Source organism: Chionomys nivalis, chromosome 8 (genome assembly GCF_950005125.1).
Source record: "Chionomys nivalis chromosome 8, mChiNiv1.1, whole genome shotgun sequence".
Lineage (NCBI taxonomy): Eukaryota > Metazoa > Chordata > Mammalia > Rodentia > Cricetidae > Chionomys > Chionomys nivalis.
The window spans coordinates 35,438,733-35,463,707 of record NC_080093.1 but is presented as its reverse complement, the minus strand read 5'-3'; the positions used below and the strand labels follow the sequence as shown (position 1 = coordinate 35,463,707).

General features: G+C 42.5%; 1 protein-coding gene across 16 annotated transcripts in view; it reads left to right on the top strand.

The window, feature by feature from the left end:
- Positions 1–24,975, top strand: part of Trpm3 (transient receptor potential cation channel subfamily M member 3) — a 492,783-nt gene that overhangs the window by 377,474 nt on the left and 90,334 nt on the right. For all 16 annotated transcript variants that reach the window (XM_057778232.1, XM_057778230.1, XM_057778228.1 and 13 more), the window contains 3 exons: positions 19,032–19,132; positions 20,366–20,500; positions 23,956–24,006. In XM_057778232.1, coding sequence (XP_057634215.1) covers positions 19,032–19,132; positions 20,366–20,500; positions 23,956–24,006 — 287 coding nt within the window. The remainder of the gene's footprint in view (positions 1–19,031; positions 19,133–20,365; positions 20,501–23,955; positions 24,007–24,975) is intronic.

The following is a 24,975-nucleotide window of genomic DNA, read 5'->3' as shown; positions in this document are numbered from 1 at the left end:
GATCACAGAAAACCCTGTAATGATGGTCCAACTGGGAATGTTCTACATGCAAAACATCACCAATTGGCTGGCATATTTATTAAATTATGATTATTAATTTGATAATAGTTATTATCAAGAGTATATATATAAAACACTAAAAATTCTTTGCATAGTGCTTTCTTAGAATACTTCATTTATTATTTGACAATTTCATATATTAATATATCTTTATCATATCCAGCCTAAACTCCCCATTATCCTCCCAGATCTCCCCAACATTTCCCGCTCCTAACTTCAGGTCCTCACAACCAGAACACTGAAGAAAAACTCCCCTTCCCCTTCCAGTAAGTACTCGACACCCGCTCTTCAGCTGGGAGGAGAACCGCTGGAGCCCTTCTCCCAATCACGCTTGGAAATTGGCAGGATTAATTTTATGCAAAGGCTGTGCAGCTGCTCTGAGCTAATGGGAGCAAAGAGACCACTTTGCCTTCCCTGGTAACTGCACCCGTGTGCAGTCCCACCACTAGGGGGCGGGGATTTCTTTCCCCACGTCCTCACCAGCATTTGCTGACATTGGGTCACAGGATGACACCAATTCTAAGCATTCGCAAAGGAGTTGAATTTTGTATTTCCTTTGTGGATAATGATGTTGAGCACTTTTTAAAATGTTGTTAGACAATTGTATCTTTTCCTTTGAGAACTCTCTGTTCAGTTCTGTGGTCGGTTTTTTAAAGTGTTTCTTTGATACCCATTTTCTGGAGTTCTTTGTATATTCTAGAAACTGGTCTTCTATCAAATACAAAGCTGGCAGAGATATTTCTCCCATTCTGTAGGGTGATTTTTTTTTTACTTGAACCACAGTTTCTTTTTTTATATAAAAGCCTTTAATCTCATGAAATCTCACTTGTTAATTACTGGTTCTATTTCCTGAGCAATCAGAGAATTATTCATAAAGTATTTACCTATGCCTATATCTTGAAGTGTTTTCCAGCAATATTACTCAAGGTAGTATCTTTTCTCAAATGTATATTTTTGTCAAAAATCAAGTGGCTGTAACTGTAAGGCCTTGTATCTGGCTCCTCTATTCCGTTTCACTGATCTACATTTCTGTTTTCGTACCAGCATCTCAATGTTTTGATACTAAGGCTTTGCAGTACAATTTGGAATTGTGCATGGTGACACCTTCAAGAAGAAATAATAGCTCTTCTCACTCAGGATTGTTCATATAGCCAGGATCTTTTGTGCTTCTGTGTGAATTTTACAATTTCTTTCTCTTTCTGTGAAGAAAATCACTGGACTTTTGATGAGACTTGCATTGAATCTATAGATTACTTTTGATAGGATAGTGTTTTCCCAATATTGATCCTTCTGATCCATGAACACACTGGTCTTTCCATCTCCTAGGGTCTTCCTCAATTTCTCTCTCCTGTTTTTAAGTTTTCGTTGTAGAGGAGGTGTTTCACGTCCTTGGCTTACTGGTCTTTCATATCTTTGGTTTATTCTGAGGTCTAATGTATTTTGAAGCTACTGAACAGAATTGTTACCGTGATTATCTTAGTATGTTTGCATTGACATATAGATAATCTAATAATCTACTGGGTTTGTATATTAATTTTGTATCCTGCCACTTTGTTAAAACTGTTTTTCAGTTGAGTTCTAAAAGCTGCCCGACAGGCTGTAGGGTCCCTCATGTATAAAAACATGTCTGTAAATAAAGACACTTTTATTTCTTCATTGCCTGATTGTATCCTTCTATCTTCTTCTTCATCTTACTATAGTTAAGACTTCCAGTATGGTCTGGGAAACTTTCACCAGTGAATCCATTCGAGCCTTGGTTTTTTTTTACTAGTGAAATTTTTAATTACTTCCTCAATTTGTGAATTTGTTTTGTTTTGTGTTTTCCGAGACAGGGTTTCTCTTTGTAACAGTCCTGGCTGTCCTGGAACTTGCTTTGTAGAGCAGGCTGGCTTTAAACTCAGAGAACCACCTTCCTCTGCCTCCCAAATGCTAAGATTAAAGGTGTGTACCACCACTCCTGGCTACTCCTTCAATCTTAACTGTTTGCTATGGATCTGTTTACATTGTTTATCTGAGGGATAAAGAGACTGCTCAGTGCTTAAGAAAATTTGCTGCTTTTGCAGAGACCCTGCATTAGGTCCCCAGTACTTTTAGGATGTCGCACCGCCATTTATAAATCCTGTTCTGGGGGATTCGACACTCTCTTCTGGCTTCCATCAGCTCTGCCAGATGTGATTTACAGATACATACAAGCAAAATACTCACACACATAAAAAAATAGATAAGTAAAATCTTTATATATTATCTCATTTTGGTTTAATGTTAGTAGGTCATATATATCCAGAAATCCATCAGTTTCTTTTAAATTCTCCAGTTCAGTAGAGCATATTATTTAGATTTTCTGAATTTTATTGATATCTATTGTAATGGTTCCCTTTTCACCTCTAGTTATATTAATTTGCACCTTCTCTTTTGTCTAGGGTTTGTTGATCTTATTTATCTTTTCAGAGAAACAGCTCTTTGTTTAATTCTCTGTATTGTCTGTATTTACTATCTTGTTTCTATTTCATTGATTTCTGCTTTGATTTTAAGGATTTTTTTTTGCTATTGATTTGTAGTCTTTTTCTGCTGTGATCAGGTAGAATAAAAGGAATTATTTCAGCTTTCCTATATCTGTTGAGACTTGCTTTGTACCCTGGTATATGACCTATTCTAGAGAATGTTCCGTGGGCTGCTTAGAAGAACATATATTCTGTAACATTTGAAGGGGACATTCCGTAGAGTCTCTTTGATCTATGGTGTCATATAATTCACACATTTCACTGTTTAATTTCTGTCAGGAAGATCTGTTAATTAATCAGAGTAAGATATTGAAGTGTCCACTGTACCGTACTAGATTTAATCTGTGATTTACATCTATTAGTATGCATTTTACATGATCGGGCACACCTGTGTTCAGTGCATATACATTTAAATAGGAATGTTCTTTTAATGGATCTGTCCATTAATTGTTATGAAGTACCCCTCCTTATCTTTTCTTTCCATTTTTGAATTAAAAAACTTCAGCCAGGTGGTGGTGGCCGCACACACCTTTAATCCCAGCATTGGGGAGGCAGAGATTGGTGAATCTTTGTGTGTTTGAGGCCAGCTTGGTCTACAGAGCGAGTTCCAGGACAGTCAAGGCTACACAGAGAAACTCTGTCTTGAAAAAAAAAATTTTTTTTTCATATTTTAGAGTAGTTCTACCTTTTCCATCCTTTAATTCTAAGATAGTGTTTAACTCGAATAATAAAAACCCAGAGACAGATGTTGGGGTTCAAACTGAAGATCAGAAAAGCAAAGCAGCCAGCCACTAGCTCTTATCTGTACCTCAAACCAAAATGGGCGTTCTGCCTCCAGTAATCCTCAGACTGAGACTGTTTCTCTCTAAGGCTGGAATTAAAGGTGTGTACCACCACTGCCTGGCCTCCATTTCTAACTAGTGTAACTGCTTTGCACTCTGATCCTCCAGCAATTTTTGTTTATTAAAACACAAATTATATACCACTACAGTAATGTCTGACTTTGGTGGTAAGATATGTTTCTTGGGGACAGAAAATAAATGGTTACAGACTTTTTTATCCTGTCTGGAATAGCCCTTTGACAAATCATCATTTTCCATTTATTATCCCATTTATTCTGCAAAACCATCTTTTAAGACAGATATTATTTATGTGGTTTTACATGTAAAGAACTAAGTCCCAAGGAACTAAATCACTTCCCAAGCACTGTGGATAATAAATCAGCTCAGTGCTCATTCTCCTTGAGTCAAAGAAGTTACAGCCCATAAGCACAATTGCTACTCACCTGCTATGCCAGGGACCAAAACTGAAGTAAGAAGTACCCATCTGCCTGGGAGCTCGGTTCTCTAAGAGTCCAGACCTAATATCAACGATGGTCTAATTCTTGAGCCATCTCCACATATAAGGCAAGGCTCTCTATGTCGCAGTCTTCAGAGCTATTTAAAACAGTATCAAAATTTTGCATAATTAGAGATTATAAGGTATAAACAAAATATTTTAAAAGTTCAAATGTAAAGGGCCGCTGAGCTCAGGAAAAGTATATCTGAAGTGTTTGAAGTGTAGGGTTGCTGTTCAGAATGCTGCACACAAACGCAAGCCTATTCTACATCAGTAGCCTGAAGAATTCGAAAGTGAAAATGTGATGGCTTCTTCTCAGAACAGTTTCAACTTAAGGAAAATGCACAATTTAATAACCTTATTAAGACAGAAAATTAAACAGCATATGTAACAAAACTCAAGGAAACTTCATTTTGCCTACCCAGGTATAAATCATTTTACCTAATCAATACCCTCTTAAGCATACTTGACCTATATCCTCTTTATATCTTTATGCAAATTCTTATCTGGGGAGAAGGGTAAATACTTTATAAAGAATCATTTTAGGAAATAAACATTACCTAAATTGCTGGTTTGTATGTACTCGTCTTCACTGAGTGACAATTTAAACCAGGAGCTGTATTTATAATGACTGGGGAGGGAAGGCAATCAAGATGGAATTATTGAAGTGAACAGGGCTGGTAGGGATAGGTGGAAAACATTGAGAACCAGTATTTGCTGTTCCAAAGGAAATAAATGCTGGGTTTATTTGAAACCTCTAGAAAGTGTCATAGTGTATTAAATGATCCTTCAAAGGATTCTATCCAAACAGAAACTTTTTAATAAAACCCAAAGGAATAAAAAGAAATACATACGTAAATATTTAGGGGGTTCCCTCCATTGAAAGCTCACCCTATTTCCCTGGTGTCTACAGTAAAGGCTGGCAGAAAACTAGAGCTAAAAAAATTTTTTTAACAAATTAAACCAGTTAGAAATCCAGGTCTTATTCCTGAAGGCTCCTCTGTTCCACATCCCAAGTGCACAGGCAGAAAAATGAAGTAAGAATTTCTTTAGGAAGCCTACAGGGTGACACTGGCTGTAACCCTATACGTAGGAGATAGAGGTAGGAGACTCTCAAGTTTGGGGTCAGTTTTAGCTACACAGTGAAACTCTAATTCAAAAAAAAATTGATGGTGGAGACAACTGCAAAATCAGGCTGCCTGGGTTTGAATCTCACCTCTGACCTGTCCTGGCTACTTCAACGTAGACAGGTTTCTGTGCCTGGATTCCCTCATCTGTAAAGTTGGAGTAATGGCACCTGTGGGTCATTGTAAGAATTCAGGTCATGAATTCTCAGAAACTGTGTTAACTAATGTGGGTTCAAGCTAAACATGAAGAAAATGTTAAGCATTATTTTTCTTATTTACTATAACCCAAGGAAGTTACCCTATCTTCCTTCGGGTAGCTCTGTTTTATCTCTCGCATATAAAAATGGGATTTATTCAGCTAAAGCTAACTTGATCTTTCCTGATCCCAGTTAGGATTCTCATGAGATTCACTTAAAGTTATTTTTACCATGAGAAGATAGTTATCATTCAAGGCAATAAAACATAGAAAACAATAAATTATATACAAACCCCATCTGTGTAAGGTGTGTGTGTGTGGTGTGTTTTCAACTTTAAATTCTGTCTTTCTCCAGGTAGCAGCCACATTCTTGAGGGAGGCTCCTGAGTAGCAATCTCCACTTGGGGAGAAGATTGAAGGTGTTTCCTAGCAACGTAGGTCATGTGAAAGGGCCTTCCAGCTAGTTTCCTCCCACAGTACTGATCTACATGTGGTTAGGGAATCTGATGTCTTTTAATGAAAGGGCAGGTGGTTTTGTGTTGATTGAGACCGTACTGCATTGGTTGCAAAATTTATAAATAAAATAAAATAAAAGGGATACTAAATGCAACCATAGAAAGCATTTTTAGTTAAAGTACCTTCACGTCATTTCTCCCTTCCTGTCTTTTTTCCAGCCTCTCTCATGCACCACAACCCCATTCTGCTCCCTCCCAAATTCATAGTTTCTCATCCTCGCATTCCTTAAATGTCATAGATGCATACATGTGTGTATTTGTGTGTGTGTGTGTGTGTGAATAAATATATAAATACAATTTGCTAAGACTTTTTAGTGTTGGCTTTAGGGCTGACTGGCCACTTGGTATTGAATAGCCAGTGAGTTCCATGGGTGTGGCTTCCCTGTCATATCTAGAATATACTATCTCACACGGGAATTCCTAGTCCTCTGGCTCTCACAATCTGTCTACCGCCTCTCCAGTGGTGTTCACTGTGTCTCGGGTATATGAGCTGCATTGTAGGTGTACCAGCTGGGGTTGGGCGCCACACGGTCCGTTGTTATCAGCATTTCAGCCAGTTGTGGCTTTCTGTAATGGTGTCTATCTTCTGTAAAGAGGAGGGGTGTGTGTGTGTGTGTGTGTGTGTGTGTGTATGTGTGCGTGTGTGTGTGTGTGTTGAATTTTATACTTAGGTGGTATATTGTTCGTGTTTTCCCGTCTTTGTATATTGAAGACATTTTCATTAATTAATTAATTTTACATCCCTACTGCAACCTCTCCTCCATTTTCTCCTCCCACTCCCTTTTCCCTTCCTCCCCTCTGCCCCCCCCCCCGCCATCCACCTTTCCTCTGCAATTGTTCCAAAAGGGGCAAGGCTCCCATGGGCTTCAGCAAAGCACAGCATCATATCAAGCTACCATAAGACCAAGCACCATCCCCTCTAGTCAGGATGGGCAAGGCGATCCAGATTGAGGAATAGGTTTCCAAGATCCAGTCAAAGCACTGAGGATAGCCACTGCTCCCTATGTCAGGAGTCCCACATAAAGACCAAGCTACATAACTGTGATATATACGCAGAGGTCCCATGCAGGCTCCCTGGTTGTTGGTTTAAACAAAGAGGAGCTTCTTTAATGCAAGGAGAACTACATCAGTCTGACTACACCAGCACACAGAATCAGGAAAGACATATACACTGAGATAGGATCTCTTGACATGTACCGCTGGGTATCCTGGATCTCACTATATAGAACAGGATGGCCTTGAACTCACAGAGATCCACCTGCCTCTATCTCACAAAGGCTAGTACTAAAGACATGTGCTGCCACATCTGGCTTATAAAGTATATTTAATCTAGATAAAATTCTTTTTTTTTTTTTTTTTTTCCGAGACAGGGTTTCTCTGTGGTTTTGGAGCCTGTCCTGGAACTAACTCTTGTAGACCAGACTGGTCTCGAACTCGCAGAGATCCGCCTGCCTCTGCCTCCCAAGTGCTGGGATTAAAGGCATGCGCCACCACCGCCCGGCTAGATAAAATTCTTTATGTAAGGCAAGGAAGGTTCCAAATCCTTCAACAAGAAAAAAAAAAGTGTTCCTCAACCTTATTTAGAGAGATGGGTGTTTCATCCTCAACACCAGAGTCATGAATGACACATCAGAACCTTCTGCCCATCCTCACCCCAACCTATCAAGCAGGATTGTATTAAGACTATCTATACCAAATGAGACACCCAACATTTTTATATATCGTCGCCCTCAAAGAGGATGAATTATTTGCTTAGTACCCAAGGCCTTCAATTTTTTTTTGAAAATTTCATCCATGTATATATTAAATTTTTGGCTATTCACCCCTCAATACTGTGCCATAATTTTTGTCTGATTGACAGTTTCAAACATTCATATAATGAATTGTAGTCCTTTACTTCCCCCACTCCCCTCTCTGATGTCCTCCCACTGTCGCCAGACCCCCCCCCCCATCAAGTCCCCATATGTTCATGCCTCCTTTTTTTAGTTCACAGTGTTTAATTGGTTTCTACCCAAAATATGTTGGGGAGGGAGGATGTTTTTTGAAGAGCAACATATCAGTGGCTACACCACTGAAGAAAATGTCAAGCCTTCCCCCAACAACCATTAACTGTCAATAAATAGTTGGGAGGGGTAGGACCTCATGAGCCTCTCCCCAGTCCACAATGAAATGTTGTCAGACTCAAGCATGTTCTTTGCAGATAACCACAGCTATAGTGAGTTCACAACCCAGACATAGCCTTTTGTTTCACATTTCGCATTTCGCTACCCTCTGGCTCTTACATTTTCGGTCCCCTCTTCCTCAATGTTTCCTGAGCCTTAGAGAAGGTGGGATAGCTGTTCCATTTAGGGCCAAACATTCCACCATCATGTGTTCCTGATACTTTAGCCAGTTATGGGTTTCTGCATTAATTGCCACTTCTAGCAGCAAGAAGCTTATGTGATAAAGGCTGGGCAGAGGCACTGATCTGTGGGTATAAATATAAGTGTTTGGAAGACAGTTTGATAGCACAGTCATTCAGCAAAACACTAGCAGTAGGTTTCCATCAAGGGGCTATGACCTCGCCAGTCATTGGGTCTTGATTGGGTTTACAGAGCTAGGCATGAATTTCCTCTTGTGGAACAAGCCTTCAATGCAATCAAAACACAGTTGATTACTCCTATGACAGCCATGCCTCTATTATGTTTGAGGATGCACCTTGCTTGACAGGTCATTATCGTAGCTCACAGGATTCACAGCTGGGTAAGCCTGTTAATGGTGTTCCCTCCACACCACCCCCAACTTTATTTCTTTGACTTCTGACCAAGTGTGTAGTATCTATCTTTGGCAATTGGGTCTTATCACAAAGCTCTGATGGCCAGTCAAGAGCAATGACAGTAGCATTGTTTCAGGAGCCTCTGGGACCTCCCTGACCAACAGTTTATAGGGAAGTATCCAACACCTGGCAGTGGGATTTTTCATTTAATAATCCATGACTTCTAGTAGGAGCATTGTCCATCCATGATGGATACCTCTGTCCAAACTCTTATTTTAGATTTTTTTTTTTTTACAATTTTGTAAAATAGTAGGTTTCCATATGGCTTTTTATATTATCCTTAATTTTGGTTACCCTTCCCCCTCTCAGATTCTTGATTCAGTTGAATACAGTGATCTCTTAAAGGAGCCTCCTGCTTCTGGTCAAGCATGTTCCTGACTGTCTGTCCTCATCCTTCAGCTAGAGCTACGCTACCCTGTGAAGACCCCTGCTTAAGAAACTCTCTCATTTACATGACCTTCTAATTGCCAACACAGACATGATCATATGTATCAACTCATCACTCTCCCCTTCCTCTCCTAAAAGGTGTCCAAATCACCAAATCAACTGACCAGGAACAAGGAAACACAAGCAGCTCCATTTTGGTGAAACTAAGAAATCCGCTCCAAAATGTCTGTGTATGCAGGAACCATGTTGGGGAACAGGGCAGAGTTTGAAAGAAAAGGCAATAACACTGCACCTTCAGAATCCTATTCCTAGATGTGCGGAGCGCCCCAGGATGCTCTCTTCCCTTTGTCTGCCGCAGCAGGTGCAAAGAACAACAGAATGTGCAAGTCCTTCCTCACCCCGACTCAGAGCCAAGAAACAGAGGAGGTGGGATGCATGCAGGATTGTGTGAATAAGCCATGCTTGCAGGGGGGAGTTTGATTTTGGCATGGCTTAGGAGAAAGCCTTTCAGTTGTGAATAATAACTAGCTCGGAATGCTACCCTGGGCCCATTATAATCCAACTCATTAAATGATAAATAATAAAAATGGATTAGCATAGACTGCACACCGAGAGGGTCGAAGGAAAATAACAAAAGAGCAAAATGTATTAACAGAAGAATAATATTCTTTATAAAAATGTTTCTGGAAAAAAAAAAGATGAACTTTTACTATAGTAGCTGCTCTTTATCTGTGAGAACACATTCCAAGACCCCCAGCACATACCTGAAACCACGGGTGGAAGTGAATTTTTATACGTTGCATTTCTTTATATACACCCATCCATACATGCATACCAATTTAAAGTTTAATATGTACAACAACTAATAAAGCTGGATACTTAACAGAATCCTGAAATAGAAATTACATTGATGTGATCTCTCAAAATAATTTGACTGGGGCTAGGAAGGTGGCTGTGTGGGAGAAGATCTTGCTACACGGGTATGAGGACTTGACTTCAGGTCCCTGAACCCAAGTCAAGCTAGATGTGGTAGCATCCATAACTGCAGCCCAACAGCCTGGAAATGCATAGGCCAGCTAGTTTGCTGTATTCAACAGAGAACAAGAGACACTGTCTCGAGCAAGCTGGAAGGTGAGGACTGATGCTCAAGGTTATCCAGCAGCCTCCATTTGCATGCCCACATTCACAGACACAAACAGACTCACACACATGAGCACACACACACATCAGCATCAGCATCACAAATGCACAAAGACTATCAGCACGTATATTTCCAGAGATGTATCTTCCTACTCATCCCATTGTGGTGTGAGGTGATGCTAGCCTCATGTAAGTAGATGAAAAGGGTGAAGATGTGAACGCTCAGCACACATGGTGGCTGGAATGTTTGTATTAACACAAGCTTTCTTTACCATTGCCACAGAGAATGCTTTTCTTCCTGTGGATCTTAGCAACCTTACCACATGTTGTTTTCTGTCCTATTTTAGCCAGGCAATTTCTCATGTTTCTTCAAAGAAGTGCGTGCGAAGTTCTCTTAACCAATCTCAGTTGCCAGCATCACTGCTCTCATGCAGTAGAACTGTGCCCACCCTTTGACTGTTGCAACCCTGGGGACACAGGTGAAGCACTGTGAGCCCACACCAGACATCAAACCAGCTGGCACTCTGGTCTCGGGTTTTCAGCCCTCCCAAATGTTGAAAAAAAATCTATTCTCTGTGAGCTGCCACTTTCTGGCATTGTCTTTTAACACAGAGAGACTAAGACATGCCTTTTACGACCACATCCTGCTCTGAACTCTTAATACAGCAGAAGAAATGAGCTAAATACCTCATCTCCTCATACATCGCTCTGTTACTGAAATGTCCAGTAATTCATCCTTCAGAACTCTATGTGGTCATAATTTGTCCACTTACAACTTCACCAGCCTCCTGTAGAAAGATAAAATAATTGGACCGCAATGTTGACATTTTATACTGACGTGTACTCGTGCCCACATTAAGGCACTGTAGTTGACCCTTTCCCTCTCTGGATGGCCTCACATGCCTCCTGCCTTCTCATCCTTATACCTCTGCCACTCCTCCCGCCATTCATCCTCACCCTGTATCCAAAGGCTTTCCTCAAAGGCACCCAGGCCTCCCACCTACCATCCCAGAAAGCAGGGCAATTGGGTGAGTACCCTGAGCTCAAGTCAAGACGTAAATGGAATTCAGGCCTTTTTTTAATTCCTCAAGGTATTTTCCAACTCTCTATTTTCCATGTGGAGTCAACCAGAGAGCCCAAAGAACTCAAATATTTGTGCCTTCAAGGCTACTCAAAGACCCTCCTATTGAAGTAGCCTGCCAATGGATTGCACTAGCTAGCTAGTACAATATTGTCATGGCAACAAGCAAGATTGGGAAGTTGGAGCAGTACTTACACAATCATTTGTTTATATAGATACAGGCCACAGATATGCTGGGAGTGGCACCGGTCCCTATAGCACAAATCACATTATAAAGGTTCACTGTTACAGGTTTGCATGTTTTCTGAATACTGGCCCACAACTGACTAGGACACAGCAACCTCCATTAAGAGGATGACTACAGCTTTGGTGATCACTATTAGCTGTGCAAATTCAAATGGTTCCTGGAAACAAACGTATTCAGCAAATACATGTTGAGCGGGGAAATTGCATGGCTGCTATATTAAACTAGAGCATTCTCCTCTCCAGACTGTAAGGTCTGAAGACAAAGGATTCAGCGTGATTCATCTTGGTGTCCATACTGGCAAAATGTCTGTCATTTGGGAGGGCATGAAATCAATATGCTTAAATGAAAAAATACACGAGTGAAAAGTGAGCAAACTATTGAGTGTATATTACCTACACTAGAGGGTCTAAACTTTGTCTTCCCATATGAATCACCTGGGGAGCGTTTTAGACCATGCAGTGCCTAAGACCAGATTAACCAGGATCTCTAGGGATGCATCTGAGGCAAGAGTGTATTAAACTTCTGTGGGAAATTCCAGTGCACAGCTGATTAAGGACAGCCCGAGCGAGCAGCCATCCAGTCTTACCTGGGACTGAGGCATCTCCCTGTATGAAGGAATTTTCAGTGCTAAAACTGTCACTGTCCTAAGGAAACCAGGGTGGTTCATCACTTGTGCTGATTCAAACTGTCACCCAGGACCATCCTTGAGTGATGCATTTTCAACTTTTTGAAAATCCAAAATTCAGTGACTTCATGTTTTTATTTGACACTTACCTAATTACATTCAGGCCAGTAGCTCACCTTGACCTCAATTGCTCCTTCTTCTATGGGCTCCTGTTCAGGCTTGTGCTGTTATTGACTTGGGCAGCATACAAATTTGTGACATATAAATGATGCAGGGAATGACTGAACCATTATAGTATGTTCTCAATGACCAGCCGACCAGCTAAAAGAAGCAAAGTGAATTGTGTGTGTGTGTCTGTGTGTGTGTGTCTGTGTCTCTTCCTCTCTCTTCCTGTGTCTTCCCCCCCACCAGATATCTCTCTCCCAGATAAATATTGTTGATATAATCTTTATTTAAAAAGAATTTATTTAGAAAGAAAGAGCACGGATGATGCAGAAAGATGGCTCAGCATACCAGAGCACTTGTTGCTCTTGTAGAGGACAAAGGTTCAATTCCCAGCACTCACGTGATGGTTCACAACCCTCTATAACTCCAGTTCTAAGGGATCTGACACCCTCTTCTGACCTCCACAGGCACCAGGCATATGCATGGTATAGATAGGCAAAACACTGTACACATAAAACAAAATAAATAAATCTTTTTAAAAAAAATTTTTTTTAGAGAAAACAGCATGGAGGCTAGGATCCTCAGACAACTCAGACCAGAACGACTGTGTGATGTGGCTGTCCCAGGGCCAGGTGTACATCAAAAAGGAATGAAATCAGTACAGCAAAGAAACATCTACATTCTCGTGTCTATTGCAGCACCATTCACGATACTCAGGGCAGGGACTTAACTCAGATGTTCATCACCAGGTGAACGGCTAAAGAAAATGAGATGTCTTTATACAGAATGCAATAGTATTCATCAGAAAGAAACAGAGAAACATGCCCTTTGCAGCAACACAGGTGAAACTGGAGGACACTGCGCTAAGTGAAAATAAATAAATCACACAACGGCAAATACTGCAAGTTCCTCTTAGATTTGGAAACTAAACGTTGATATCACAGAAGTGGAAAGATAAATAGTGGGGGAGAATGAGGGAGTGGGGTGTTTAATGTATCCAGGGGTTCAGCCTGTTAATTGTAGTAACTGTACTGTAGAACTATAGGAAAACTAGGGTTGACAACTGACCATATTTTTGAAATAGATAATAAATTAAATTTTTAATGGTCTCAATGCACACTCGTACAAATGTCCTCTGATGGTCTCTGCCTGTGATTCTGATTTTATCCATACAGACAGTGTCTGTGTGTCTAAATGTCACACAATCGTCCACAAATGTACACTTACTGTGTCCATTAAAATAAAAAAGACTTTTAAAAGATAGGAAATAAGAAGCAATTATAAAATGACACCTTCCAAATCAATCCCAGGGAACCTTCACTTTTTTTTTCTCTGCAACTTAGTAACATACATTTTCACATATTTCAGTTACGCTGCCACGAGTTTTGCAATCCATGTTGCTATCTAAGAAGATAAATGATTTTCTTAATAGAAAATTCTGTGTAAATGAAATTAATAGGCATTATTTCAAACAATAATCAATTCATTCCAAGAATATGATGTACACTATACCCATCAACTTGCGGGCACCAGGCTCAGACTTGTGAAAGGAGTACAATGCAAACCTCTTAAGGAGTTTGTCACCCAAAGGGTAATCCCAGGACAGGCGCAGCAGCTTTTCCTGAGAGCCGGTTAATGCACAGACTCAGGGCCGGGATGGACCTCAGCATGGAGCACTTGAATAGCCCTGGGTTCCATCTCCTCTATCACAAAAAGAAAAAAAGAAAAGCAAAACCTCAGGCTTCAGCCCTGAACTCCTGGGTCAGACTGTGGAGGTGAAACAACAGGGGCCTGCAAAGACGGGCCAGGTTAGGCACACATGGGCGAACTGGAGTCAGGCTGAAGCCGTCCTCTGGTGAACACTGTTTGCATTAATCACTTTGGCTTGCATTGTTTTTACTTGTTTTCAATGCCTTATCTATTTTTATTTTTTATGGGCATTGGTGTTTTGTCTGTGTGAGGGTGTTGAAGCCCCTGGAGGTAGTTATAGGCAGTCGTAAGCTGCCATATAGGTGCTGAGAATTGAACCGAAGTCCTCTGGAAGATGGCTCTTAATTGCTGAGCCATCTCTCCAGGGCTATTTGTTTGCTTTCAAGATGGGGCTCACCCTATAGCGTAGACTGGTCTAGAACTCACAGCGACATTTCTGCCCCAGTCTTTCAAGTGGTGAAATTATGGAATGAGCCACCATGTCTGGCAGTTGCCTAAAAGAATCTCTCTCTTTGCATTCTTCTACATGTCGACATCCAGTTATGCCAGCACCTTTGTTGAAGATGCTTTCTTTTTTTCATTGTATAATTTTAGATTTTCTCTCAAAAATCGGGTGTTGACAGGTATGTGGATTAATATCTGTGTCTTCGATTCAATTCCATTGGTCAACCTGTCTGTTTTTATGCCAATACCAAGCTGCTTTCATTACTGTAGTTTTATAATAGAACTTGATATGCGGGATGGTGATGCCTCTGGAAGTTCCTTTAAAGTACACGATTGTTTGGGCTATCCTGGGTTTTTGTTTCTCCATATGAAGTTGAGTATTGTTCTTTTAAGGTCTATGAAGAATTGTGTTGGGATTTTGATGGGGATTGCATTGAATGGTTCTGGCATAACTGGATGTCAACATGCAGAAGAATTCAAATAGATCCATATCTACACCCATGAACAAAACTCAAGTTCAAATGGGTTAAAGACCTCAATATAAATATGACGCCCTGAACCTGATAGAAGAGAAACTGGGAAGTAGCCTTCAATGCATGGGCACAGGAGATCACTTCCTAAATATAACACCAGTAGCACAGACACTGAGAGCAACAATAAATATATAGGACTTCCTGAAACTGGGAAGCTTTTCTAAAGCAGAGGATACAGTCACTAAGACAAAAAAAGCAGACTACAAAATGGTAAAAAGATCTTCACCAACCCCACATCAGACAGAGGACTGATCTCCAAAATATATAAGAACTCAAAAAATTAGACATCAAAATTCCAAATAGTCTAATTAAAAAATGGGGTACAGATCTAAAAAGAGAATTCCCAACAGAAGAATCTCAACTGGCCAAAAGACCCTTAAGGAAATATTCAACATCATTAGCCATCAGAGAAATGCAAATCAAAATGACTCTGAAATACCATCTTACACCAGTCAAAATGGCTAAGATCAAAAATACCAATGATAGCTTATGCTGGAGAGAAGGTGGAGTAAGGGGAGCACTCTTCCATTGATGGTGGGAATGAAAACCTGTACAACCACTGTGAAAATCAGTATGGCGGTATCTCAGAAAATTGGTAATCAACCTACCTCAGAACCCAGCAATACCACTCTTGGGCATATACCCAATGGATGCTCAATTATACTACAAGGACATTTATTTAACTATGTTCATAGAAGCATTACTTATAGTAGCCAGAACCTGGAAACAACCTAGATGCCCATCAACTGAAGAATGGATAAAGAAAATGTGGTCCATTAACACAATGGAGTACTGCTCAGCGGTAAAAAAAATGGCATCCTGAAATTTACATGCAAATGGGAAAAACCATCCTAAGTGGGGTAACCCAAACCCAGAAAGATGAACATGATATGTACTCACTCATAAGTGGATACTAGCTGTAAAGCAAAGGATAACAAGCCTATGGTCCAAGACCCTAAAGAAGCTAAGTAACAAGGTGAACCCTAAGAGAAACATATATAGATCCCCCTAGGAAGAGGAAATAGACATGATCTCCTGACAATTGGGAGCATGGAGGTGGGGAGGAGGGAAGGCTGCGTGGAAGGAGGAGGAGAGGAGAGTGGAGAGAACTTGAGGGAATGGCATAGTTGAGATGAGGGAAGGTCAAAGATGGAGAGCAAGGAAAGAGATATTTTGATTGAGGGAGCCCGTATGGGGCTACTAAGAAACCTGGCACTAGAAAAACTCCCAGGAGTCCACAAGGATGACCCCAGATAAGACCCTAAGCAATAGAGGAGAGGGTGCCCGAACTGGCCTTGCCCTGTAGTCAGATTGATGACTATCTTAAATGTCACCATAGAACCCTCATCCAGCAACTGATGGAGACAGGGGCAGAGACCCACATCAGAGCACTGAACTGAGCTTCCAAAGTCCATTTGAAGAGTGGGAGGAGTGAGAATATGAGCAAAGAGGTCAAGACCATTATAGGGTCACCCACTGAAACAGCCTACATGAGCTAATGGAAGCTCACCAACTCTGCTGGACAAGGAGGGATCCAGCATAGGACCAAACTAGACACTCTGAATGTGAGTGACAATTGTATGGCCAGGGCAGACTGTGGGGCCACTGGCAGTGACACCAGAATTTGCCCCTGCTGCTTATACTGGCTTTTTGGAACCCATTCTCTTTGGATGGATACCTTGCTCAACCTGGATCAAGTGGGGAGGGCCTTGGTCATTACTTGAAGCAATGTGCCTTGCTCTCTGTGGAGAGTGGATGGGGGTTGGGTGGGAGAAAAGGTGGAGAAAATGGGAGGAGGGGAGGGAGTGGGGACTGGGAATGGTATATAATTTTTTAAAGATAGTTTTTTTTATTTTTAAAAAACAAATAAAGAGTCTCTCTCTCTTCCTCCCTCTATCCCTCCCTCATGTGTGTACTGTACACACACATGTGTATGTGTGTTCATATGCAAGACTGAGGTCAACACTAGGTATCTTCCTCTAGTCCTCTCCATCATCTTCCTCTCATCCTCCCCATCATCTTCCTCTAGTCCTCTCCATCATTTTCCTCTAGTCCTCCCCATCATCTTCCTCTAGTCCTCTCCATCATCTTCCTCTAGTCCTCCCCATCATCTTCCTCTAGTCCTCTCCATCATCTTCCTCTAGTCCTCTCCATCATCTTCCTCTAGTCCTCTCTATCTTCCTCTAGTCCTCTCCATCATCTTCCTCTAGTCCTCTCCATCATCTTCCTCTAGTCCTCTCTATCTTTCTCTAGTCCTCTCCATCATCTTCCTCTAGTCCTCTCCATCATCTTCCTCTAGTCCTCTCCATCATCTTCCTCTAGTCCTCTCCATCATCTTCCTCTAGTCCTCTCCATCATCTTCCTTTAGTCCTCTCTATCTTCCTCTAGTCCTCTCCATCATCTTCCTCTAGTCCTCTCTATCTTCCTCTAGTCCTCTCCATCATCTTCCTCTAGTCCTCTCCATCATCTTCCTCTAGTCCTCTCTATCTTCCTCTAGTCCTCTCTATCTTCCTCTAGTCCTCTCCATCATCTTCCTCTAGTCATCTCTTTCTTCATCTAGTCTTCTCCATTATCTTTCTCTAGTTCTCTCCAACTTCCTTAGTTCCTGTTTGAGACAGTGGCTCACTAAACCTGGAGCATCAATTTGGCTAGATTGGCTGCCAACAAGCTGCAGGGATCCTCCTGTCTCTGTCACCCCACTACTCCAGGACTGGATTACAGGCACAAGCTACCATGCCTAGCTTTTATGTTTCTTCTGGGCGTGGAGATCAGGTCCCCGTACTTATTTAGCAAGCACTTCACATCTCCCCAGTCCTGTTTGCCTAAGTCTTAGCATCAATATTGCAGAGTCCAGAAGAAAAAGGCATGGGGTAGACATAAAAAGAGGCATGTGGGCCAGCAGGTCTCTGCCCCTGCTGCACATTCCAAACACCTGAGGGCTTAAGACACTTTTTTCAAGCAATGTCTCTAAATTGGTATGAGTACTGGCGTGGTGATAATGTAAAGATCTCCTGGTAATTCTGACAAGTGACAACAGGTGAGAGTCACATACATTCATAGTGTGGTGGGCAGGAAGTGGATCCTTCTGTTGATGCTAACCTTCCCAGCTGGGCAGAATTCCCAGAGACTGGCTCTGGCTAGAATCTCACTGCACCATAATGGATGCTTCAGTTTATTCCGTGTTAGGAGTCAGGCGACCTTCCCCTGATGTCACTCTAGCATGACTAGACTTGAGCATCATCACGGGTCCAACGCAGAGAGCAAGCGCCAATGTCCAGTATTCCTTGGGGCATTCCTTATCACAACATGGAGAAAGCCCTAAAAGTTTGCCAAACATATGTCCAATTTTCAAATTCTCTGACTCAGAGGAGACTGCTTTCCCTGCTAATAGTAGACCCAGTAGAGTAAAAATGAATCAGTATGCAGTGAGGCCTCTTCCTCCATACAAGGATGTCAATAAGGTGGAGGGGGAAAACCGTTGGCGTGTGAATTCACTCTTAGGGTCAGATTTCAGTCTTGCAGCATCTCCTTTGAATAAAATAGGATAATTCTTATTTCTCCCGTTTCAAAGATGACAGAAGAGTGACTTATAGAGGTCCCAGTCACAAGATGGATGACAGAGGATGCAAGATATTCCTACTGCCTTCTAGGCTGCACCTGTGCTCAGCTACGCAAATAGTTGCTGGGGGGTGCGTGTGTGGATTGCATGCTTCATCCAGACTGCCTGTCACAGCAGAGCCTTCTGTAGAGACACAAATGTCAACTCTGCTTCTAGCCGCACTTGACTGTTGGGGACTGAAATGTAACGAAGGCCAGGCACACACCTATTATCCCAGCACTCAGGAAGCCAAGCTGGGAATATCCATGAGTTTAAGGCCAGGCTGAGCTATATATTGAGACCCTGTCTTAAATAGACAGACAGACAGATGATGAATGAATGAATGAATGAAATAATGAAATTTTTCTACAGTGCACAGGAAAGCACCGTGACAAAGAAGGATCCTCCTCCAAAATATCAATGGAGTCACACAGCTCCTTAGCTTGTCCCTGGGGAAGAGGGATCCATGGAGGAGTGGCTGAGAGACTCTTCTTGACATGACTAACCACTGTTTCTCTCTCCCTCCTTTTTTTCTCCCACTTTGCACAGGAGCCAATGCATCTGCCCCAGACCAACTGAGCTTGGCTTTAGCCTGGAACAGAGTTGACATTGCTCGCAGCCAGATCTTTATTTACGGGCAACAGTGGCCGGTAGAGTATACATCGTTACCCCTGAAAAGCCCATGTGTTTGGCAATGGTATTTAAGGAACCTCTGAAAGAGGCTCAGAAAATTGGGGCGGATGTTGGGGGGAGGAGCGATCACCCTTTGCTTAGCGCTACACCGGGCTTGGGCGCCCTTCTCGTGTTTGGGGACATGCTGCCACCTAGTGGAAGATATAAGTAGGTGCACCACCAACCTTTTCCTGGCTCTTCTCAGCAATTTTCAGATGCAAATCCTATTTTTATTATATCTTTAAAGATACAGAAAAGACAACGTTAACATAAAGGCAGGAGAGGATTCGTATGCTACTGGTTATCTTTCAAGAGAGCAGAAGGAGGAAGCTGCTGCCGCCAAATGTTGGCACTCAATGCTGGTTTGCTTCTGGGCCAGGCCTCTGTGTGTAGGTACCATCTGGTCCTGGTGGCTGAACACAGGTCTGCCCTATACCCGGCACAAGCGAACCAAAGCTTTATATAACTGTCCGTGGCTTTTTTTTTTCTGTTGCTTGACTGCCAAAAATAAGAATTTGGGAAATGGGATGTACGCACCCACCCACGGGTGCCAGCCCAGAAGCAGCGTGGAAGTAAGGCTCCCCAAACCTTACACCCCCAGAAGCTCTGGCCACAACTGAGCACCTGTCTTCACGGTGTTTAGAGACTGCTAGTCTGGGGCATAATTGTCAAGGAATCTGGACGTTGACAAAAAAAAAAATGAAAACTGCAAAACGAATACAAATCCCAGTCAGTGCTCCATCTAGAAAATACATTTAGTTAAGTGGCCCCGGTTTGTTTCTGGAGTGTCCATTTCTACCCAGAGATTCCATGCCTATTGGACCCTCGGCTCTGTTTACCTGGGTTCCTATCCTTAAGTCAGCCAGGACCCTCATTCAGAGCCTCCCGGAAGAAGAAAATGGAGGGGAGCGTCTAGCATTGCCTGTGTAGGCATTATGGAAGCCAGAGAATCTGTCAGGAGGAAAACCTGGGGTCCTGAAGCTCCAGAGTAAAAGATTTAGGGGAGAAAGTAGCTTCTAGATCTGTAAGTCCAACAGTGGCGCGGGGGTGGCGGGGGCGGGGCGGGGGTGAGAGCTGGGGACGGACCGGTTCTCTCTGGTATATCTGGAGATTTTCACAGGCCCCCAATCGGTTTCAAGCCCCTCAAGGTTAGCATGGAGGAACTGCTCTTCTCTGCTCTGGGCAGACTAACTGAAAGTCTTAAATTACAGGTAGGGTCCCTGGAGCAAGCCATGCTGGACGCCCTGGTTCTGGACAGAGTGGATTTTGTAAAATTACTCATCGAGAATGGAGTAAGCATGCACCGTTTTCTCACCATCTCCAGACTAGAGGAACTGTACAACACGGTAGGGCCAAGCTAAGATGGCTTCCAGCTTCCGTTCTTCTCTTAGTCTACCTTCTCCTGCCTTGCCCCCGCCCCCATGTCTGTGATTCTTTTCCTGTCTCTCCTGTGATGCATGGATCGCTCCTCCCATGCCCTCCCGGCACCTGGAAAACCAATAGATGCCAAATCACCACGACTTCCCTTGTTTTAGCTGCTCAGTTGTTAGCATCTTAGGCAAAAGGGTACCTGATCGTCCGAGGCCACTGTTCTCAGATTCTAACACAAAACCACCAGCAAGTCTCTGTCGATCAGAGCTCACATATTCTGTAAGCCTCAGGGGTGTTTGAGACAAATATTGCAGAAGAGGGTTGGTTTCACACCAACGCAGGCTGATTAAGTATTCTCTATCATTATGTCATCCTCAGAGTGATGAAGTCCATTTTTCTCACAATAGTATAAAATACCTTGGAGTCCAAAAATGTCTTAGGATGGTTGTGGTTCTTTGCAGCGGCATTCACCAAAAGAGCCACCCAGTTTAAAGAACTAGTGCTGTTTTTTGCCATTTCACAGATGAGAAAACTGAGGCGGTCCTTAGTCTGTTTGTGCTGCTACAACAGAATACCTGAGGCTGGGTAATTTATGAAGAACATAAATTTCTTTCTCACAGTGCTGGAGGCTGGAAGTCAAGACCAAGGGGCCAGTAGGTTCATCACGTAGTGAGAGCCATTCCCCTTTCCGGAATGTAGCCACTACAAGAGACAGACACAGTCCTCTTAGGGCAGAAAGGTTGGAAGTACAAGAGTGGGAACCATCTTCTGTCTAGACCTCAATTCCACTTACAAAGAAGGTACCCTTGTGACCCAATCACCTAGAGTCCCACCTCTTCACACTGCTGTACTGACATGAAGCTCAACATGAATTTTGCAGTCCCGAAAGTGTAAAGTATAGACGGGGTCTAAGGAGTGTTTTATCGAAGGTCCTAAGTCTCTGAGAAACAATAGAGAGAATCCAGTAACTAACCCCAAGCTTCTTCTCAGATGTTTCCTTTCCATGCACTGGCCACAATGTCTGTCCTGGTACCGTGAGTGCAACGCGTTATAGACAGTTCCTCACCAAGAGGCAGGAGACAGATAACACCAGTGTGCTTTGTCTCAGTCTGCTAGAGGAGGGAAGCCAGTTGACAGAGGGGACCCAGGCTTCTGCTTTCCCTGCGGGCTTGTCTGGCCTCAAATCACTGAGACTTCCAGTGAGAAGTAAATACACCTGGGCATTGGGACTCATCCGTTAGACAGCATTGAGATGGAAAGGTTTAAAACCAAAAAGAATGTGAAAACCCCTGGTCCTGAACCTTAGATCAACAGGTTTCGTTACTCCTGTCAGCCAACAGTGGTCAGCTGCAGTACCGTGATGAGAAAAAATACGGGACAGCGAATGGCAACAATAAGGAGGCATTGCGTCGTTTAAGCTTCAAGTAGCCCAGTCAGAAGAAGCGGTGTACTCTCCTCATTGTAAGGAGGAGAAAGCTGCATTCCGGAAGTTCTGCGATCCCTCTATGCACACCCAAGCTGGGGCAGGAGCCTCAAGCCAGAACATTACCAGTGTCTCAGGCTCTGCGATCATGTTGTCAGATTTGGGTAATAGCTGCAGCACACCAGCAGAATTTGGTTTTCAGAAAAGCAATGAGTGTTAGCATATAGTCATCCTTCACATCGCATAGGAGTCGTCCTAGGAGTTACCACAGAAGAAAACAACACCTTCAAATGCTCACATTCCTCATCTAAATGACATCAGATTTGCATAGAACCTACACACATCATCCAGTTTTTAAAAAAATAACCTCTTTCTGCAAACTAAATAATGAAGCAACTAAACCAGGAACATTGCGCTCTCCTGTACAATACCCACTATGAGATGAATGCCATCTAAACAGTTATTAGCCTGTATCTTCTGAGGCAGTGTTTCTCAACCTGCGGGTGGTGACCCCTATAGGAATTGCATATCAGATATTTACATTACGATTCATAACAGTAGCAAAATTACAGCTCTGAAGTAGCAACAAAATAATTTTATGGCTTGGGTTCACCACAACATTAAGAGCTGTATTAAAAGGTCACAGCATTAGGAAAATTGAGAACCACTGTTCTAAGGAAATATAAGAAACCTACCTGTACATATTCAATACACACACAATTTCACCCAAATGTTTTCAATCCAGTGGTGGCCTCAGCAAATACAGACATCTGAGCACGGAGGACTGACTACTATTCCCAGTACCACATGGGGCATCATTGCTCTTCTGAAAGTCAAATTTCACTGGGATTCTGTACTTTACTCAGCATCCCTACTCCTGAAAGACCACAGAATAACAAATCATCTACTTTATTCTTTTTCTTTTTCCAGTTTTTCGAGACAGGGTTTCTCTGTCGCTTTGGAGCCTGTCCTGGAACTAGCTCTTGTAGACCGGGCTGGCCTTGAACTCACAGAGATCCGCCTGCTTCTGCCTCCCAAGTGCTGGGATTAAAGGCGTGCGCCAACACTACCCAGCTTCATCAACTTTATTCTAAGCCTCGATACATCCATACCCTTTACTGACCTCTTTTTCCCCAGCTTGCTTATGACCTTCCCTTAAGTCAGATGCCAGGGAGCTATCACGAAAATATGAAACCCTTCCACTATTTCTGTCCAGTGTGGGAGCTAAGGATGACTTTCTTTTATATTTCATGGTTGAAACAACCAAAGAAAGCCACAATACTCTATGACATGTTAAAATTTATGAAATCCTGCCAGATAGAGCAGCAGCTGTGTGTAATCCCAGAACTCATAAGGCTGACGGGGGAGGACTGTGATTTTGAAGACAGCTGAGATTACACAGTAAAAAGCCCTCTCCTAAAAGAATTCTGTGGAATTTGATTTTCTGTGACCATGAGTAAAGTTTTGTTGAAACCTAGCCAAGATCACTTGTTTACGTACAGCCTGTAGCTGCTTTCATACAGTAACAACAGCTGAACAGATTTGAGAAAGACTGTACAGTCTACAAGGATTCGCTACCGACTTTCTGGCATTTTGCAGAGAAAGCTGGCCAATGCTTTTTTTGAGAGAAGTTTTTAATGACAGCTTGGAAAACTACATTAAATCAAATGAAAGTGTTTCTATGGCAATGTGTCAAACCCTCTGCTTTGTCCTGCCGGAAAACTGGCTCTTTCCACACCATTTGGCCCAGGTATCTACTAGATGGCAATTGCCTTGACAAAGTTTGAGCCTACTTCAAATACACTTTCCTGGAGAATATGTGATCCAAAATCCAGCCAGCTTTGGTTTCAAAGTGACAGACACAACTGAGCAACTAGAACAAGGCCTAGCACCACGAACCGCCCTCCACCAGCCAGAACCTTTCCTTCCAGCTCCCTGCTCCCTCCTGCCTCGTCACCCAGAGCCCCTGACTAGCAAAACTGTTTGATTGTTTTTTATCATTTTCAGAGACATGGGCCCTCAAACACATTGTACCACTTGGTCAGGGATGTCAAAAAGGTAAGAATCCTCTAGACCACAGGTCAGAGGCCCTGTCTTGAGTGCTTCCTGTGATAGACTGTACCTGTAATGCATGAGCTACCCAGTCTCCATGTCCCTGCCAGCCCCCCACCATCGCAGAACAGTTTATGTGCATCTGCTTCGTAGCTTGGGCACCTCTGCTAACAATGCCGCTGTGGTCCTTCCTTCGGTTGCCATGGTTTTAGATGCTTTCACTGAATGTAATGCTTTTCTATAGCAGACTCTAGGCTTTCTCCCATGCCAACGTGGATTTATGTCATTACCTATAGCTTGCCAAATGCCCGACACTGTTTGGGGGAGTAAATTTCCATGGTAACTTACCACATGAGGTGCCTTCCTGCCAGCTCCTCATAACATCCTATCTACTCACATAATGTGTAGTCAGGAGCCGAGACAAGGGGACTCGTCTATGCAGTCCATCCTCCTAACACTTCAGTTTTCCAAACTAAACTTTATGCTCATCTGTTTGATTGTTTTAAGCTGGTCGGTGCAAGTGAGTTGTTCACAGTTTATGGAGAAGGCTGAAGAGAAAGGAGGCAATGACTATATTCAATCATTAGTAACATGCTAGCATCACCACAGATACTTTATCAAGGAAAAGCAGCAATGACTGAGGCTTACTGGTGATGGAGCACACAGTATTACATAGGCTTTCTCCAGCTGAAGTCCTTACTCTTCACAAAAACTGTCTGAAGTAGGATTGTAATAGCCTCGTTCCTGTTGCACAAAATTCTCCTTTAAAGTTGAACATAGGAAGGTTATGTTTAACCTTGGCATGTACTTGCTCTTTTGCCCCAAACAGTCCCCTTTAATAGTAGCTTGGCTTCAGAACCTTTAACCCCAAAGAACAAAACAGAAACTGTTGACCTTCCCCACCTCATAGACATGCTGTAGTGCTGCGGCAGAACCCAAGGACATACTGAGAGAAGGGACCTGGACTAGCAGGTT